The sequence below is a fragment of the Mustelus asterias genome, chromosome 6 (assembly GCF_964213995.1).
Source record: "Mustelus asterias chromosome 6, sMusAst1.hap1.1, whole genome shotgun sequence".
NCBI classification, from domain to species: Eukaryota; Metazoa; Chordata; class Chondrichthyes; order Carcharhiniformes; family Triakidae; genus Mustelus; species Mustelus asterias.
The window spans coordinates 70159301-70180277 of record NC_135806.1 but is presented as its reverse complement, the minus strand read 5'-3'; the positions used below and the strand labels follow the sequence as shown (position 1 = coordinate 70180277).

At 43.1% G+C, this 20977-nt stretch overlaps 1 protein-coding gene across 3 annotated transcripts in view; it reads left to right on the top strand.

Moving 5' to 3' along the window:
* Positions 1 to 20977, top strand: part of vps13a (vacuolar protein sorting 13 homolog A) — a 434277-nt gene that overhangs the window by 174159 nt on the left and 239141 nt on the right. For all 3 annotated transcript variants that reach the window (XM_078214517.1, XM_078214516.1, XM_078214518.1), the window contains exons 26-29: positions 4292 to 4448; positions 8098 to 8177; positions 9782 to 9841; positions 16152 to 16314. In XM_078214517.1, coding sequence (XP_078070643.1) covers positions 4292 to 4448; positions 8098 to 8177; positions 9782 to 9841; positions 16152 to 16314 — 460 coding nt within the window. The remainder of the gene's footprint in view (positions 1 to 4291; positions 4449 to 8097; positions 8178 to 9781; positions 9842 to 16151; positions 16315 to 20977) is intronic.

Sequence of the window (20977 nt, the reverse complement as noted above, 5' to 3'; positions counted from 1 at the left end):
AACCGATGCTATACACTAGATACATCAATGACATTTTCTTCCTTTGGACTCATGGTGAACAATCACTGAAACAACTCTATGATGACATCAACAAGTTCCATCCCACCATCAGATTCACCATGGACTACTCTCCAGAATCGGTTGCATTCTTGGACACACGCATCTCCATTAAGGACGGTTACCTCAGCACCTCACTATACCGCAAGCCCACGGATGACCTCACGATGCTCCACTTCTCCAGCTTCCACCCTAAACATGTTAAAGAAGCCATCCCCTATGGACAAGCCCTCCATATACACAGGATCTGCTCGGATGAGGAGGATCGCAACAGACACCTCCAGACGCTGAAAGATGCCCTCATAAGAACAGGATATGGCGCTCGACTCATCGATCGACAGTTCCGACGCACCACAGCAAAAAACCACACCAACCTCCTCAGAAGACAAACACGGGACACGGTGGACAGAGTACCCTTCGTCGTCCAGTACTTCCCCGGAGCGGAGAAGCTATGGCATCTCCTCCGGAGCCTTCGACATGTCATTGATGAAGACAAACATCTCGCTAAGGCCATCCCCACACCCCCACTTCTTGCCTTCAAACAACCTCAAAAAGACCATTGTCCGCAGCAAACTACCCAGCTTTCAGGAGAACAGTGACCACAACACCACACAACCATGCCACAGCAGCCTCTGCAAGACGTGCCAGATCATCGACACAGATGCCATCATCTCGCGTGAGAACACCATACACCAGGTACACAGTACATACTCCTGTAACTCGGCCAACGTTGTCTACCTGATACGCTGCAGGAAAGGATGTCCCGAGGCATGGTACATTGGGGAAACCATGCAGACGCTACGACAATGGATGAATGAACACTGCTCGACAATCACAAGGCAAGACTGTTCTCTTCCTGTTGAGGAGCACTTCAGCGGTCACGGGCATTCGGCCTCTGATCTTCGGGTAAGTGTTCTCCAAGGCGGCCTTCGTGACACACGACGGCGCAGAGTCGCTGAGCAGCAACTGACAGCCAAGTTCCGCACACATGAGGATGGCCTCAACCGGGATATTGGGTTCATGCCACACTATTTGTAATCCCCACAGCTTGCCTGGACCTGCAGAGTCTCACTGGCTGTTCTGTCTGGAGACAATACACATCTCTTTAACCTGTCTTGATGCTCTCTCCACTCACATTGTTTGTTTCTTCAAGACTTGATTAGCTGTAAGTATTCGCATTCCAACCATTATTCTGTAATTTTGAGTTTGTGTCTTTATATGCCCTGTTTGTGAACAGAATTCCCACTCACCTGAAGAAGGAGCTTAAGGCTCCGAAAGCTTGTGGCTTTTGCTACCAAATAAACCTGTTGGACTTTAACCTGGTGTTGTTAAACTTCTTACTGTGTTTACCCCAGTCCAACGCCGGCATCTCCACATCATGACTACCTCTGCAGTTTCTGCTCAGCGACTCTGCGTGGGGCGGCACGGTAGCACAGTGGTTAGCACTGCTGCTTCACAGCTCCAGGGACCTGGGTTCGATTCCCAGCTTGGGTCACTGTCTGTGTGGAGTTTGCACATTCTCCTCGTGTCTGCGTGGGTTTCCTCCGGGTGCTCCGGTTTCCTCCCACAGTCCAAAGATGTGCGGGTTAGGTTGATTGGCCATGCTAAAATTGCCCCTTAGTGTCCTGGGATGCGTAGATTAGAGGGATTAGTGGGTAAAATATGTAGGGATATGGGGGTAGGGCCTGGGTGGGATTATGGTCGGTGCAGACTCGATGGGCCGAATGGCCTCTTTCTGTACTGTAGGGTTTCTATGATTCTATGATTCTCTAGCTTTTAGTCAGCAAAGCACTTCAAGAGACAGAGGCACTCCTTATCTCTACTTACCAGCTAGCCAGCCACCAAGAGCTAAGTTTCCAATACCAGGGTGAGCGACAGAAATACTGCTTGCAATCTGCAGTCCTAACAGTTTCTAACTAGAACTGAAAGTAAAGTTCTCCTGTGAGGCGGAAAAAGAACTGTCCCTGCTGACCTATCAATCATTCCCCCCCCCCCCCAAACCAACAATTCAGAAGGGTTGTAAGCTCATAAGACACCAGAACAATGAATGAGGCCCAAATTAAAAATAAACAAAAAGGCTCATTATATGCCTTTAACAGGCATGACTGAAACGATACAAAAAAAAGCATAGGAACAGGATTAAAATACATTTCTTAAAGGCATAGTAGCTTCACAATGTTGAGGGAAGATGGTCTATTTTTCTCTTGTCTGAGATGGTTGTTGCCTGGCACTTGACAAATAACATTTCACACCACACATTAACCCAAGCTTGAATGTTGTCCAGGTCTTTCTGGATGTGGGTACGTACCGCTTCAGTATCTGAGAAATTGCAAATGGTACTGAACACTGAAATCATCAATAAACATTGTCACTTCTGACCTTACAATGAAGGGAAGCAGCTGAAGATAGTTGGGCCTAGGGCACCTTCACCCATTAATGTGGAGATGCTGGCGTTGGACTGAGGTAGGCACAGTAAGAAGCCTCACAACACCAGGTTAAAGTCCAACAGGTTTATTTGGTACCACGAGCTTTTGGAGCGCTGCCCCTTCAGCGGGTGAGTGCTCCAAAAGCTCGTGCTGCCAAATGAACCTGTTGGATTTTAACCTGGTGTTGTGAGACTTCTTACTGTGTTCACCCATTAATTATGCCTGGACTCATGGGATTCATGGTCCGACCTTAATAGATAGTACCATTGTGGTGAGCATGAGCCTGAGTAATGTGTTTGGAAAAAGCTTGAAGTTACAAATACATGCCATATATTGCAATTGGCTTCTTTGTAAGACACGATTGATCACATAAGATAGTATAGAGGGACATGGGCTTCATCAAATGTCAAAATATTTCATGATGGATAAAATGAGAGAACTTGCATTTCTGTGATGCCTTTCACGATATTAGAATAATATAGCATGGAAAGAAGCCATTCTGCTGATCTGGTTTATGCCTGTTCTTTGAAAGAGTATTCAATTAGGCCCATTCGCCTGCTCTGTCCCCATAGCAATTTTTTCTCTGGAATCTACATAATTTTATGGAATCTGCACACGCACAGAATGACATGAAAGTCTAAAAGTTGCTGCCAAGGATTCAAGGGTGTGTTGTTGAGAGAACCCCCAACTCGAGACTGCAGCCAATGGGTGATCTTTGAATTGATAGCAACAGTCTTGTTTTCAGTCTTGTTCTAAAAATGCTTGAAAAAGTTATACCTTGTTAAATGACGTATAATAGGATTTTTAAGGGCATAGTAACTTTGATTTAATGTTAAATATCTTCACTGACCCTGAAAATCTAATTTTATATTTGTGGACTGTTGATTTTTGCCATTATGATTCTTTTTAATCCACTTTTTAATTCTACCTTACTTTGTGTTTATCTTTAAATCAAGGTAGAAATTAAAATAATCAACCTTTTCTTTCAGTCGTCTGGAATTTTATATTCAATTCAAGAGTCAGTGCTTTTAACTTCCTAGATTGTTAGAATACTTCATAGAATCATAAAATCATAGAATCCTTCGTGCAGAAGGAGGCCATTCAGCCCACCAATAACAATCCCACCCAGGTCCTATCCCGCAACCCCACGTATTTACCCTTCTAATCCCCCTGACACTAAGGGGCAATTTAGCATGGCCAATTCGGCTAACCTGCACATCTTTGGACTGTGGGAAGAAACCGGAGCACCCGGAGGAAACCAATGCAGACATGGGGAAAGCATGCAAACTTTGCACAGACAGTGACCCAAGCCGGGAATTGAACCCGGGTCGTTCTTGGCGCCGTGAGGCAGCAGTGCTTGCCACTGTGCCGCCTTTTGGATTGGTTGCTTACCCTGCTTGTTGACATCACTACTGCTGCATACTTGGCAATTCCCTTGACTTGGTGCCAGATTTAAATAGCAGTCGGGAAAGGGGAGGTCCATACCACCAAGATTGCTAGATGTGAACAGATTTCTTAAGGTCATCAGCAGACGTCATTGCTTCACTGCTGACTGCAAAATCTGGGCTATTGATTACATCTGCATGCTTGAAACCACCCCACACCTCCCTCCACCCCCAAACCCCTGATAGATGCATATCATATTGACTGCAGAATGGTACATATTAAGGTCGACACAATACCTAGGAAAGGGACAAAAGATGACACAAAAAATGAGATAATAGGATGCATCTCATTATATGGAATTTTGGTTTCAAAATACAGTTTGCATTTTTCTAATTATTATAATTTCAATTATGCCTGTCTAGATGTCACTGGGAATCTGTCGTCATGTGGAGGATATTGAAAGCCCTGTACTAGAACTGGAAATATTAGGACTTGGTACAGAGTTAAATGTCCGAACGTATGATATGACTTCACGTACTTTTCTGAAAGAAGTCAGCTTAAAATGTCCAGAGCAGACAGGTAAGAGGAAAACGACTTAAGTAGTTTTATAATATTGTGTTAAGTGGTGGCATAGTAGTGTTATAACTGGATGAGCAATCCAGAGACCCAGGGCAGCACTTTGGGGACCTTGGTTTGAATCCCACCACGACAGATGGTGAAATTTGGAATTATTGATGACTATGAAACCATTGTTGATGATCATAGAAACCTATCTGGTTTGCTAATGTCCTTTAGGGAAGGAAATTTGAAATCCTTACCTGGTCTGAACTATGTGTGACTCCAGATCACATATAACAACCACAGCAATGTGATTGGCTTTTAAATGCCATCTAAAGTGACCTAGCAAGCCACTCAGTTCAAGGGCAATTAGGAATGGGCAATAAATGCTGGCCCAGCTAATGACACCCACATTTCATGAACAGATTTTTAGTAGTGATAGGTATGTTATGAATACCCAGATTTAAAAATGATAAACTCTGGAATTTTTGCCCATCGTTTTCATTCTTTGATTTGAGTTGTGACAATAAGACAGTAATAGTTTATAAAACAAGGGGTGTCGGTTAGCTCTGGCTGGACGGCTGGTTCAGGATGCAGAACAACATCAACAGCGCAAGTTCAATTCCCATACTGGTTACTCTTGAAAGCCTGCCTTTTCAACCTTGCGCTTCACCTGAGGTGTGGTGGTCCTCAAGTTAAATCCCCACCAGTCAGCCTATGGTCATCCAGAACTATGGTGACTTTATCTCTACCAGTTTGTGCAACATTTCTAATTTCCAGGCTGCTGCACTGTAGCTGGCCTCAAGCGTAAACATTTCAATTGTGGCCCATAATGCATTCATTTCATACTGGATCAGTTCTAATTTTCCAAATTGGTACCCTAGATATATGCCAAAATACATACATTAAATTAGTGATATGTTGGTGAATAAAATACTTTTTAGCTTTATTATGTTTCTGCATAGATGCCACAAATATCTCTAGTCGGTTGTTACTAAAAATTACCTTTCACTAAGATTGATGCCAAGCAGCAAAGGCTCAATCAGAAGCTTTGGGGATGGATGCAGTCTTCTAAAATCTCCAGTCTAAGGTTGTGATGGATTCATCTGCACAAAGTCAGAATATCTTATTTTGCCCAAATCCTGTGAAAGAGCTATGGTATGAGAAACTAAGGAGCTTTGCATTTAGGATTTATTCCCTCCGATGAAACTAGGAAATCCATCCAGAGCTTAGTGTAAAGGTAAATATGCTTTGCCAAAACAAAATATTGCAGATTCTAAAAATTTGGAATAAACACAGATGGTCAGGCAGCATCTATGGCGAGAGTTGATCTTTTAGGTTGATGACCTATCATGAGAACTTAATGGTCTTTTGTTTGATTCAACGGTAATATATATTTGGAGTAGCCCTACTCCTTGATAAGGTCGATAAAAATTAGTTTATTTTAAAGATAAATTTTACCTCCAGAAGAATACCAGCAGCGTTGTTCCATTTATCTGTGAGGGTTGCATCAATAGCTCAGCTGGAATCGAACTGCCTGAGTGTCGTTTCTACAACATGTAGTCCCTGCCCCAGTTGTGAATATAATGAATTGCAGTAGTTTCGTTCATCAACTTTAACACAACTTTGCATTGAAGCATTTTTTAAGCATTCCTGTGCTGGTCATGCAGTTTTCAATCTGGGCGTTTTATTTATCATGGAGTATCTTGTACTGAGGCTCCCTGAAACTTTTTTTTACCTTTTAGTAAAACTGATTACACTCTGAGTAACATTGATACGGTAAAATTAAACATTCTTGATAGGAAATTAATTTGTGACAAACATGAAGACTTGCCCATATTTATAAATACCAGGTCTCTCTGGTCCTGCAGCGACTTTGGAATTTTGCCTTTTATCTTTTAGTTCTTCCTATCACGATGAATCACTGAACGTGTCACTGCATTAAATTTTATCTGCCACTTGTCCTCACATTTCACTCACCTGACTATGTCCTTTTGAAATTGATCACTATGCTCCTCACAGTTCACAATGTTTCCAAATTCTGCATCATCTGCAAATTTTGAAAGGGGCAGTAGTAGCCCTGTACATCCATTCCGAAATCATTAATATACATCAAGGAAAGCAGAGATGCTATCACGGAACCCCACTATTTATCTTTCTCCAGTTTGAAAAATCAACCATTTGATGCTCTGAAGCAAAGTTCTTTGTGAAACATTAACTTATCGGCTTGTCATGCCGGCTGATCGCCGGGGTAGGTCCCTACTGCCGAGGATCACATATGATCTCCAGCAACAGGGACCTGTTGTGATGGCTATTAAGGACTCCCTCCCCCCCCTCCCCCAGGCCCAGGTGGTCAGAGGCAATGGCAGGCAGTGCCAGCCTGGCATCCTGGCACTGCACACCAGGCACTGGGCAGCGCCAGGGTGGGGCCATGATGGGGAGGCAGGGAGGTTCTGCTTCGGCGATCGGCCAGGAGGGTATTGGGGCAGTGATTGGCAGGGGAGACGAGCAATTGTGTTTGGCGGGGGGGGCAATATCCGGGGTGGTGGGAGGAGTGACATAGAACACTGAGGGATCAAGGGGCATGTGCAATAGTGCCCCTCGCACTCAGCAGCCAGTTTCCTGGTGAGAATCGATCCTGGCCCCTCCCATTCCTGGTGTGAATCACATTTTGCCTCTTTTGTTGCACTAAGTGCCATACAATTGCGTCTGAGATGCTGTCAGATATGCTGAGTTTTTCAGCATTTTTTGTTTTGTTTCAGGTTTCCAGCATCTGCAGTTTCTTGCTTTTACAATCATTGAACACTATGGTTTCCTGTCACTTAACCAATTTCATATTCTTACTGCTACTGCCCCTTTTTATTGCATGGGAACTAACTTTGTGGACAAACCAGTCATGTAGCATTTTATCAAATGCCTTTTGGATTTCCTGCACACCACATCAACCACTTTACCCTAATCGATCCTCTTGGTTACCCCCAGAGAAAACTTGAGCAAGTTAGTTGAGCTTGAATTTCTGTTAAAAAAATATTTTTATTGAGTTGCAATTATGTAGGCGTAAAGAGAGTAGGCAGTGTTCTGGGATATGAATTCAAATTCCACTACGGCAGCTGGGGGAATTTAAATTCAAATAATAAAATTTGGAATTAGAAATCTGGATAATCTCAGTAATGGTGGCCGTGAAACTATCATTGATTGTTGTATAAACCTTTGGGGTTCCCAAATGCCTTTTAGGGAAGGAAATTTGCTGTCCTTGCCTCGTCTGGCATATGTATGGCTTCAGATCGACAACAATGTGCTTGATTCTTAGCTGCCCTCTGTAATGCCCTAGTAAGCCACTCAGTTCATGGACAATTGGGGATTACCATTAACACCCACATCCTATCAAAGGAATTTAAAAATGGAAGGATTGCTGGCCAAGAGCATTGGTGAAATTGAGCCTCAGGAATATGAAGGGATTGTTTAGACAGAGGGGCAAGGCTGGACACAGGCAATGTCAAGATGGGAAATGCTCTTTGTAGCAGAGCAGTTGCAGTAGGTTCAAAAAGGTAGATGAAGAACCGAGCGGATATTTTGAAAAATTGTTGGATGTGATTTTAATTGCTTTAGATATGTAATTAGAAGTATTTGGAATTTATCCATTAAAATCCAAATGTAAAATATTTTTCAGATGTTGACAACAAACCCGTTTATATTGTCACCACACTGGATAATTATGAAGATGATCTCCTTACGATTGAATACTTTAAGGTAAAATAGAGTTTGGACCATGGAAGACTTTATTTATTTATTTTGCTTGTGGTGACCATTGTTTATATTGTAACTATGAAGTTTTGTCAGTTCTTCCTCCATTAGTTTCTAATTTATTTCCCAGTTGTGCTCGAGCTCTAATCACAAAATTGATTTTTTTCCCCCAACTACATTGGAACAGAAGAAAAAGCACCCATAGCACTGTATAAACTGATAACATCATCAAATATAAACATTCAACAAATTAAACTTGCTTATCCATTTAAACTTTCTTCAACTATTCCCATAGCCTGATTCACACTGGCTGGCTTAATGAACATTTTCAACCTCCCATGTTGTTTCACATCCATGCCCTGCCTAGTCTTAGCAGCTGAGCCCAAATTTCACTCATGCAACAGAATTCCTCCCCTTAATTAGCTGTATTTTGAGACACTGAAAAAATACACATGCTCTTCAGTTTTCCTGTGATCTCATTCCACCTAATTTTCAGGATATTTTAAACATTTTTTGACTCGGGGTAGGAGTGACATCGCAGCCATAATCTATAGAAACCTTGCTCAGCTGGAGTTGGCCAAGTATAGCTTGCGTAATACTTTCCTGAACTTATTTTTCTTTTTTGCAAAGCTTTCAAAGATATAATCTTTGAAGCTTTTAACTGAGAAATATCAACTGCTACTACTCCTTAGTGTTCTGTTCTGCAGAGCAGCTAAGAAGGGTACTGGCACTTAGATCAATATATACCCATTTGTCTACAGAAACTTTCTAATTTTTCAAGAAATATTTTTTCCCATCCAACCAAGCGAAGTTGAAGATGAGAGGCTAGCAGATGCTGTTATGGAGATTGATGGGAGCAATCTCCTTCTCTGATTTTGTGTGTTCTTTCTGGTCAGTCTTGTGGAACATGTTTCATGATATTCTGATGCTGGAAAGATCGCTGTGGGTTTTTACCCAAAGAGAGACAGGAGCATGCCATCAAAGTTGAAAGTTCCAAGTATGCTTCTCAAATGCTTTCCTCTGGAAAGCTCTCTACTAGAATTCTCTTTCCTCTTTTTCCTTTCTCTCCTGCCTTTCTCTTTCCTCTGCTTGCTCTAGAAATTCTAGCTCTAGTTTCCACTGTTCCAATTGTATCCTTGTTGGCATTGGCATGTCTGTTGTGGATTCTACTCCTGCCTCCTGTCCTTCGGCTTTGATTTAAAAAATGGGTGATCAACGTTTTCAGAATTTCAGCCTTCCTAGTTTTTGGTTTGACACTCACTTCTATTTGTCTAGCTACGCTCTGTACGAAGGGTCATCTAGACTCAAAACGTTGGCTCTATTCTCTCTCCACAGATGCTGTCAAACCTGCTGAGATTTTCCAGCATTTTCTGTTTTTGTTATGTAAATGTTTGGTCATTTTAAGAACTGCTATTTAGGTCATTTAAAAGTACCATTAAAACTTATCTCATGGGTTCAGCCCACTTGTTTCAAAAATTATTTTATTTATTAAAGTATGGTTTTCTACTAAAGATGCAATGATTTATCCCAAGTTTTATAAATGATTTGCCATTCAATCATTGCATGTTGCTTAAATGAGAGACAAATCGATTTTAACATTTATTTTCCAGGCTAACCGTAATGGACCCGAGTTCAAAACCAACTACAACAACACAGAACAACTCATAAAGGTAAAAATTTCCACGGGTCACTTCATAGGGATTTTTTTATATCACCATTATGTGGAACAGCCAGAATGCTATTTTTAGGGCATTATTACTGTGACCTACTCATTCCAGAAGAGACATGCTACCTCAGACAATAGAGATAATCTGCCTTTTTATTTCTCAGCAAGGCATTAGTGGACATTTTTTCTTGTATTTTCTACCTTCCTTCTGATGTCACTTCATTTTTTTTGTTGTTTTTGGAATATCTAATTTGTTAAGAATATTGCCTTTGCTTTCTGTTCTGAAGCGAACTTGACCATTGAATCTTGCAGGGCTGCAATGCTTATATTAGAGTATGATTTATCCCATAATTGTGACAGCTAAAGAAAGGAATTAACATCGTTAGTTCATGTAGCAGTCTGCTTTTTCTCAAGTGCGAATAAGATCGGGAATTGACAGTTTTCAGTTTAGTTTCAAACTTTGAGAAGTCACAAGGGATTTTAAAGACGCAGAAAAATTCTGAAAACAGCAGGAGCTGTCATAGGGGCAAACTGGAAAAATAGAAGGCCTTTACTAGATCTATTCCCTCATCATCAAATATTCTGGCCATTACTGCCACTACAGCTACCTTAGAGTCATATATGCGTAGAGCACCAAAGGAGCTATTCAGCCCTTTGTGTTGTGCCAGGACTTTGAAAAAGCTATCCAGTTAGTCCGACTGCTGTGCTCATTTTCCATTGTCAGGATCCATAACCCTTGCCTTCCTCATCGATCAAATATAACTCTGCCTTGATTATTTCAATGACCCAACCTCTACTGCTCTCTAGAGAAGAGATGTCCATGGACCAACAGCCTCAGAGAAAAAAAATCTCATAATTTCAGTCTTAAATGGGAGATTTTAAAATTGTGTTTCCCAGTACTAGTGTCTCCCCCAAATTGAGAAACGTCCTCTCAGCAAATGTCCTGTTAAGTCCCCTCTCATTATTCTAAATGCCATTGGGTAAACCTGTCCAATGGTCCCTCTTAAAATAACCCTGTTATCCCTGGAATCAGTCAAGTGAATCTTCTAAGAATTACTTCTAATACAATTATATCCTTCCTTAACTAAAAAGATCAAAACTGTAAATAGTACTCCAGATGTTATCTCATTACACCTTGTATACCTGTAGCAACACTGCTCTACTTCTATACTTCGTTCCTCAAGCGATAAATGCTGACAAACCATTTATTTTCCTAATCATTTGCTGTAGCTGATACTAATGTTTGTGATTCATGTATCTGGACGTACAGATTCCAGAGTTCTGCAGTCCCCTCTCCATTTAAATAATATGCTGCTTTTTCTTCCTGCCAAAGTGGATATGTTCACGTTTTCCACATTATACTCCATCTCCAAATGTGTGTCCACTTTATTTAACCCATGATTCTTTATATCCTCTTCACGACTTACTGGTAACTTTGTGTTACCAGTAAATTTAACAACGAGGGTATTCAGTCCCTTCATCCATGCTGTTGAAATAGATCATAAATAGTTGAGTCCCCAGCACTGATTCTTGTGGCATCCCTGCAAATAACCCATTTATCCAAACACTCTACTTCCTGGTTAGCTCAGCAGTCCTCTATCCATGTTAATATGTTACCCCCCCTCCAGTATATGATCTTATTTTGTGTAAGTAATGTTTTCGGACACTGTATCAAATGCATTTTAGAACTCCAAGTACACCACATCTACAGGTTTCCCTTTATCCATATTGCTTGTTACTTCCTAAAAGAACTCCAATATATTATGTTGCGAAGTTGGGTAGAGGAATTGTAGATTGGGAGATAGGAAGTTAGGATTTGGTGTTTGTAAGAATAGTAAAATTGTAAAATGCTAGGGGGGAAAGCATTGCATAGTCCCTTTAAAAGATGGTGCTTTTTCTGTGCTTAGAGAGTTTTTTAAAAATGCAAGTACATAGGGAGCCCCAAACTGAATCATGTGTATCGAAAGGCCAAGCAGCAATTTTTACCAAGACCACGGGCTTTTGAACTTGGCCAATCAATTTGAATCGGACACTTAGATACCAAGAACCAACTAAATTTAAATCTGATAGTTTTGACAACCTAGGACCAATCCTGGGAAATATTGATGTGCCATCACAGGTATACAAGAAGGGGGCATTGGAACAAAGAGAAACAGCAACTGCCACCTGCCAGAGATAGCAGCTCTCGACTCTCTCTCTCTCTCACGAGAGAGAGAGAGAGAATGAATCGTGGGCTCAGTTTCATCTATGCCTTGGAGAAAGCACCATCCAGATAGCAAAGGTACCAAAGAAGAAAGAAGTTCTAGACAGAAGATTTGACAGAGAAGGCCCAGAATATTCCAGAAGACGCAAAACCTGGTTGTAATTTAGAGAGTGACTTAATTCTATTTATGTTAATGAGTGGGAATTGTATTTATTGGAACAGCATACCATTAGAATCTTGTTTTATTCGGGAATAGTTAATAGAAGAGATGTGTTCGGTTTGTTCACTGTTAGATAAATAAATTATTATGGTGTTGGTTTTAGGGTGACTGTCAGGGATTTCTTTTGTATTTAATGGGCCCGATTTTACCATTGCGTCTCGCCTGTTTTCAGGCGCGGAAACTTGGTAAAGTCGGGCGTGAGGCGGGTAGCGCGATCCACATCTGCGCAGATTCCCACTATTTACCAAGGCCCGAAAATGGCCGTGATCAGAACTGCGCCCAAAACGGGCGCGATGTCCATTTAAATGCATTTGCATGCATTTAAATTGACTTAATGAGCTGGACACCCAATCTTACCTGCATTTCCCCCTTTGCCATCGTGTCCACCCTTCCAGATTCGGCGCGAAACAGACATGCTCGGCAAAGGTCTGTTTCGGGTCTTCCAGTTTCTGAAAAGGTAAGTTCAGAGCTTCCAACGGCTGTCTAACTCTAACTCAAATCGGTGGGGGGAGGGGATCAGATCATTCTCTGGTGGGATGGGGGAGGGAGGTGGGCCAGTTCGCTCTGGTGGGGGGGAGGGGGCGGAGGAGGGAGGGAGGCCAGATGGATCTCTGGTGTGGGGGGAGGAGGGAGGTCCGATCATTCTCTGGTTTGGGGGGGGGGGGGGGAGGGGAGGGAGGGGGTGTGGAGGAGGCCGACCAGATAATTCTCTGGGGTGGTGGTGGTGGTGGGGGGTGGGGGGGGAGGTAGGCGGGTCAGGTGTATCTCTGTTGAAGGGGTGTGGGGGAGGCGGGGGGGACTGCTGCCACTCTGCGGGCGATCGATGGGGTGGAATGGGGGCAGGGGGTCGCGATCGGTCTGGGTAGTGGAGGGTGTGGGTAGATGAGGGGGACAGTTACATTGTGAGGGTGGGGCGATGTCTGTGGGGGCCATCGCTCCCGCTTTTTGCTCCTGGGCCGCTTTATCCGCTTTTTGCTGCTCGGGAGCGATGTGACAGGGGAGCGTTTTAAAAATTTTCTTTTCATTGCGCATGCGTAGTTGAAGGCTCCGATCGGAGCAGCAGCATTTCGGGCGCGATAAGCCCCGCCCCCAGCGCAATTCAGGCCCGCGATTTCTTTTCAGGCTAAGTACGTAAGAGAGCACCCGAGAACAGGTTTCCAAGTCAGATCTGAATTGCGCCCAGATTCAGCACTTAGAATCAAAATGGTAAAATCGCCCCCAATGACTAGAAGTTGCTGAAAAGCAAATCACACCACTTCACACGCATTTTTTACATATTACAAGGTGAAGTACTCCTCTTTGGGTGTTTCGGTGTTAGTTCTCAGAGGGGGGATCAACCTCCTGCTTTTTAACATCTGGTCAAACACAATTTCTCTAACAGAACGTGACCCAGCCAGATTGTATATGGTTTTCTAAATATCCTGCTTTTTTTATTCATTTGTGGGACATGGGTGTGGCTGGCTGGCCAGCATTTATTGCCCATCACTAGTTGCCCATGAGAAGGTGGTGGTGAGTTGCCTTCTTGAAACACTGCAGTCCACATGCTGTGGGTTGACCCATAATGCCATTAAGGAAGGAATTCCAGGTTTATGACCCAAAACTCAATCATGCAATCCAGCATTTTTACCTTTTTTGTTATACGTGAGATGTGGGCATTGCAGGGCTAAGCTAGCATTTATTGCCCACCCCTAATTGCTCTTGAGAAGGTGTGAGCTGCCTTCTTGGACCACTAGTCCATGTGGTGTAGGTACACCCACAATGTTAGGGAACGAGTTCCAGGGTTTTTTTGACCCAGTGACAGTGAAAGAATGGCAATATATTTCCAGCGGCATGGTGGCACAATGGTTAGCACTGCTGCCTCACAGTGCCAGAGACCTGGGGGCAGAGACCTGGGTTTGATTCTGGCCTTGGGTGCCTGTGTGGTGTTTGCACATTCTCCCCATGTCTGCGTGGGTTTCCTCTGGGTGCTGATTTCTTCCCACAGTCCAAAGGTATACAGGTTAGGTTGATTGACCATGCTAAATTGCCCCTTAGTATCCAAAGATATACAGGTTAGGTGAATTAGCCATGGTAAATGCGTAGGTTATGGGATAGGGTCGAGGGGCAGGGGTGGGCCCAGGTAATTCACACACATGCCACCCTCTGAGTGAAGAAGTTGCCCCTAATGTCAATCCTAAATGGCCTATTCCGTATCCTGAAACTGTTACCCCTTGTTCAGATTAGTTTAGAATAAAGATAGAATTTGCTATTGTAAATGTTTCTTTTGCATTTCTCTTCCCATGCCTAATGATGTTCACGGCAGATGAAACATGTACTTACATCTGCTTACATAACTAGTTTTACTGGAACTGGTTGCTGTAACATGTCACATCAAGCATTGTTGACTCGGCAACACTCTCACTCCTACCACCTGCCATAGGGGTACTAGAATGATTTATCAGTTGATACTCAATCTGTTTGGCCACTTTATGAACAAACCTGTGGTCGTCATATTCTGGAATACGACTAAGATCCGAAGATTCTGGCTGTGAGGCAGGGACACTATCCACTGGACCACAAGATCTCATCTACCATTGTAAATTACATAGAGGTTAAAATCTGAGGTTAAAATCCAAGTTTGTAGCATAAAATTGTCTTTTCGGATTAAGCTGTTCCCTTGTACGCTGGCATAGGCAGTTTGCATCATAAATGTAGAAGATAATTTATAATTTAAATTATAATAGATTTATAAAACCAAAGACACAATATATGCTGCAAAATATGAACTTGAGCACATTTAATCCAATTTTCCCCTGCTCTCTAAGTCTGCTTTAACTGGAAGCCTACATTTGGTCTTGACTCTCAATTTGCTTTCACTCATGATGAACCGGGTCTTTAAAGTCAAAGATAATTTGCCTGATTCTTCAGCCCAAGTGCGACTTAGAAAAAGGTAAGTGGCCACTAAAATTAATGCCACCTGCTTGTGCATGGTTCCCTGGCTCATCCAGTCCTTGGGCCATTTCCCAGAGACAGGATGAGGTGACAGAACTACTTCCTAATGCGCAGAAGTAGTCGATTAAAGTTATTAAGGGACGTGTTAATGGAGGCAGCCCAGACTTTCCATTCAATCTCCAGTTCGCTGCAGGCAATGGGGGCAATTTATTTGCCTGGGGGAGACTCATGGCAAGACTTGGAGGCCAACACTCCAGAGAGACGCGCGAGCTCTCTCTAGCTGCCTTCCTTGGTGCAACAGCCCCCTGTAGAGGGGCTTCCACTCTCCACAGCCATCATTCCAACAGGCCTTTTTATTTGTTTATTTCAAATCAAAGAAGTTGGATAGAGGACGCCTCCATTTTCAAGTGGCCTTTACCTTGCCTGACATCACAACCTACTGCATCTTTCAAGCTGAAAGGCTTCCAGTTTTGAGGATCCAACCAAATCACAAGCAAGGATTGGGGGAAAATCACAAGTTACCATTTCCCATACAGTGCAGGCTTCTAACCCACATCTGAGCCTAATGGTGCAGTTCAGAATCCTACAGAGTAAATTTTGCCCAATGTATGGTTCGATAGTGTGCACATTTTTATCTTTTTAATTGCAAGGATGGCAAATTTGAGTAGTTTCTTTTACTCAGCATTATGTGGAATGCAGGACAGTTCCAATACGCGCACGTGAGGAGAATATAGCTACATGACTTAATGGAGGTGTTTGAAAACAAAATCAGCAAAGTTGTAATTGAATTACTTTTAACTTGTGTCACAAGAAGGCATTATTTTCTGAAACAGCGTTAAATAGACTTTTGTTTTTCATTGAAGAACTTTTTTATGTTGTACTTGAAAAGACGGTAGTTTTTTGAGAATCATTTGATGTCCTTTGAATTGCTAGAGTAGTGTTTTTTTTATTTTAATTTAGGTGAACTTTTCATCGTTGGATATTCATTTACACAGTGAAGCTCTGCTGACTTCCATTCATTTCCTGAAGAGCCTTATCCCAAATTCTGATGCTAAGGTCACTTCAGATGAACAACTCCCTGTTATTGAGGAAAAGAAAGAGATCATCACAAAGAAAAAAGCAAGTAAGAAATATCCAGGTTCATTTTCCTTGTTGCATGAAATAACTTCATTTTTCAAATCTGTTTTCTTGCTGTCCTTTTAAGGCGAAGATTTGTGCATGATATTTCCCATTTTTTCTCATTTAGGTTAGATTTTAAGAATGCCAGTAATTCATATTTGTTTTGTATAAATTAAATGTTGGATCACACTAGTTCATTCAACCATGGTGAACAATACAGCCAAGTCCCATGTTTTTAAGCTGGGGGTATTGGGTAACAATAATAATAATTGGCTCGAAAAGAAGCAGACACTGCAGGAAGTGTGGAAAACGTGCAGGCCTGCAGGTGAGAGTGAAACAACACGGTCCCAAGGCCCCCCTCCCCAGCTTACTCCTTGAAAATGTCCAGTCTCTGGAAAACAAGCTAGACGAACTTAGAGCCAGACTCACTTTCCAAAGAGAACTAAGGGACTGCTGTGTACTCTGTTTCACTGAGACGTGGCTCACTCCTGCTTCACCGGACAGTGCCCTACAACCAGAGGGCTTCTCAATCCATCGAATGGACTGTACAGCGACCTCAGGCAAGGCTAGGCGAGGTTAGGGTCTGCTTCCTAATCAACATCTCATGGTGCCTAGACGTAACAACACTGGCAACTTTCTGCTCCCCAGACTTAGAATGCCTGACGCTAAAATGCTGCCCCTACTACCTTCCGCGGGAATTCACCTCCGTTATCCTGATGGCAGTTTACATCCCACCCCATGCGGACATGAAGATCACGCTGGATGAAATATACACCACTCTGAATAGCCTTGAGACAAAACATCCCGAGGCCTTGTTCTTCGTGGCCGGGGACTTCAATTAGGCCAAGCTCAAGAACGTACTACCAAGTTACCACCAACACGTCTCCTGCTCCACCAGAGGCCCAAACATCTAGACCATTGCTACACAAATATCAAACATGCCTACCGCTCTATCGCCTGTCCACACTTTGACAAATCAGACCATAAGGCTGTGCTCCTGCTCCCAGCTTACAAGCAAAGACTGAAGCGGGAGAATCCATCAAAGAAAGTCGCGCAATGTTGGTCTGAGGAATCGGATGATCTCCTACGGGGCTGCTTGGAAACAGTGGACTGGTCAGTATTTAAAAACTCTGTGACCAGCCTGAACGAGTACCCCACTACAGTAACTGACTTCATTAGTAAGTGTGTAGAAGACTGTGTGCCAAAGAAGCAAGACTGTGTGCCAAAGAAGCAAATCCGTGTGTTCCCCAACCGGAAACCATGGATGAACAGGGATATCCAGTGCTTGCTGAAATCCAGGTCTAAGGCGTTCAAGTCAGGCGACACTGACCTATACAAGAAAGCCAGATATGATCTAAGGAGATCCATCAAAGATGCCAAAAGACAATACCGGACCAAGCTAGAGTCCCAGGCTAGCCACACTGATACCCGCCGACTATGGCAAGGTCTGTAAGACATAGCAGGCTACAAGATGAAGGCATGTAAAATTGCTGGCTCCAACGCACCCCTCCCTGATGAGCTCAATGCATCCTCGGCCCGTTTTAAGCAAGAGATCAGCAAGAGCATGCCCTCCACCCTGGAAGCCTTGGATGAACCTGTATCTGGAGTCACCATTGCAGATGTCAGAGCAGCTTTCTTGAAGATCAACCCACGGAAAGCAACTGGCCCGGATGGGGTACCCAGACGTGCACTCATATCCTGCGCGGATCAGCTGGCGGAGGTATTCACAGACATCTTCAACCTCTCTTTACAACAATCTGAGGTCCCTATCTGCTTCAAGGAGACAACCATCATCCCGGTACCTAAGAAAAACCAAACAGCGTGCCTTAATGACTATCGGCCGGTGGCTCTGATATCCATCATTATGAAGTCATGGCACGAATCAATTCCAGCCTCCCGGACTACCTGGATCCACTACAGTTTGCCTACTGCCGCAACAGGTCCACAGCAGACGTCATTTCCCTGGCCCTGCACTCAACCCTGGAATACCTAGATAACACAGGACACCTATGTCAGACTCCTATTTATTGACTACAGCTAAGCCTTCAACACTACTATTCCCACAAAACTCATCTCCAAACTCCGTGACCTGGGCCTCGGCACCTCCCTCTGCGACAGGATTCTGGACTTCCTAATTCACAGACCACAATCAGTAAGGATAGGCAACAACACCACCTCCATGATCATCCTCAAAACTGGTACCCCACAAGGCTGTGTTCTCAGGCCCTGACTCTCCCCCTTTATACACCTATGACTGTGTGGCCAAATTCCCTTCCAACTCGATTTTCAAGTTTGCTGACGACACCACCGTAGTGGGTTGGATCTCAAACAATGACGAGACAGAGTACAGGAATGAAATAGAGAATCTGGTGAACTGGTGCGGCAACAATAATCTCTCCCTCAATGTCAACAAAACGAAAGAGATTGTCATCAACTTCAGGAAGCATAGTGGAGAACATGCCCGTCTACATCAATGGGGTCGAAGTTGAAATGGTTGAGAGTTTCAAGTTTTTAGGTGTCCAGATCACCAACAACCTGTCCTGGTTCCCCCATGCCGACACTATTGTTAAGAAAGCCCACCAACGCCTCTACTTTCTCAGAAGACTAAGGAAATTTGACATGTGCGCTACGACTCTCTCCAACCTTTACAGATGCACCATAGAAAGCATTCTTTCTGGTTGTTGTATCACAGCTTGGTATGGCTCCTGCTCTGCCCGAAACCGCAAGGAACTGCAAAAGGTCGTGAATGCAGCCCAATCCATCACACAAACCAGCCTCCCATCCATTGACACTGTCTACACTACCCGCTGCCTTGGCAAAGCAGCCAGCATAATTAAGGTCTCCACGCACCCCGGACATACGCTCTTCCACCTTCTTCTGTCGGGAAAAAGATACAAAAGTCTGAGGTCCCGTACTAACCGACTCGAGAATAGCTTCTTCCCTGCTGCCATTAGACTTTTTTGAATGGACCTATCTCGCACCAAGTTGATCTTTTTCTACAGCCTAGCTATGACTGTAACACATTTTGCACTCTATGCTTTCTCTATGAACGGTGGTGGGATAAGTACGGAGGGGTAATAAGGTCACATTCCAGGGAGTTGTAGAGTCAGATCTGGCTGGTGGGACAGTAGCACGGTTGAGGTTTTGGGGGAGCAGATGGATTGGCAATGGTTATAGTGGGAGAAAGGGTACATGGAGTTGGTGATTTGATGGGAGGGTGGGGTTGGTTGTGGCTACCAATTCATTATACTGGCTAATCACTGAGTTAAACCAGAGATTAACCAGGGGCAAACATTTCTAAGTATTCAGCTAAGTCCCACTGTCTCTGATACTAAGATTAGTGTAAGAAACATTTAGGTAGTGTCTTAGGCAGTGAAAATTGGCCTATCTGAACTTTAAAGTTCCCAGGCAATTACAATGCATGTGCATGTGCCAGGATTTCTGCAAGGTTCCAACATCCATCACAGATTGTGTCTGGATTTCAGAAGATTGGGAACAAAGTTTTTGTGCAGTGATAAGCTGATATATTAGTACTATGGCATATAGCCCGAGTAAGAGAAATTAAAGCTGAAAATTAGACCACAAACCTGTTTCTATGAAGTAATTTTTCTTATACTCAATAGATTTCATTCAAATGTTGTTGCTCTCTCTCATCTCCAAAAGTCACATCATAGCTTGAATATTCTATCTACGTCTAGCTTCACCCATCACACGACCATCCCTGCCAAACATCCCAATCAAGCCCCACTCTGCAAAATCCCAGGGGAAAACAGCTGAACAGCATTGGTTCAGATTAAAACTAACATTCTAGCCATTAGAAGTAATTATGTTGTTGTAGCAAGAATACAGGATGCTAGTAGACAGGGCAGCTCCGAGTGCATAGGACTACTACAACAGATCCTGCGCAAGAACATTGTTCAAATACATTTCTTAAAGACACAGTATGGTCACAGGATGGAGAAACAGAATGGCAGAGTATTATTTAAACATTAATAGATTGGGAAATGTTGATGTACAAAGGGACCTGGGATTAGAAAGAGTATTTGGATGTCTTTGGATCTGCATGGACAAGATGGGCCGAGTGGCCCCCTTCTATGCTGTATAATTTCTATGGTTCTGTCGGTGTCCTTGTAACTGTAACTTTTCGTAACTGAAAGCAAATATGTAGTATACCAAGTGGTTAGGGAGGCAAATTGTATGTTGGCTTTCATTGCAAGAGGACTTGAGTCATTAATAACATTTAAATTAGATAATGAATATTATAATCAGCCTCATGCACTTTCAGGCATGAGGCTACTACACCAGCATTTCAGTGCCGGTATCGTCATGAGAGACGAGAAAATTTTCGCCCCTCTTGCGATCTTACCGGCTCGCCACGCTAACTGGGTGGTGTGAAAAGCTGGTAAGATCATCCCGGGGCTTTAGGGTGGGATGAAAAAAAGGAGGGTGGAATTGAAAATGGACAGATGGCAATATCAAACAAACAAATGTATTATGCCAATTAACAATGACAAAGGAGGTGATTTGTACTCTTGAAAAATTTAATTAACTAGAACTTCAACTTTCAATATTAATTTCATTCTATTTTGGTTCATTTTGAATTTGATTCTGTATCTTATACTTTATTCACTTCTGAAAGCATGTCAGGGGAGAACTTATAGTCCTTG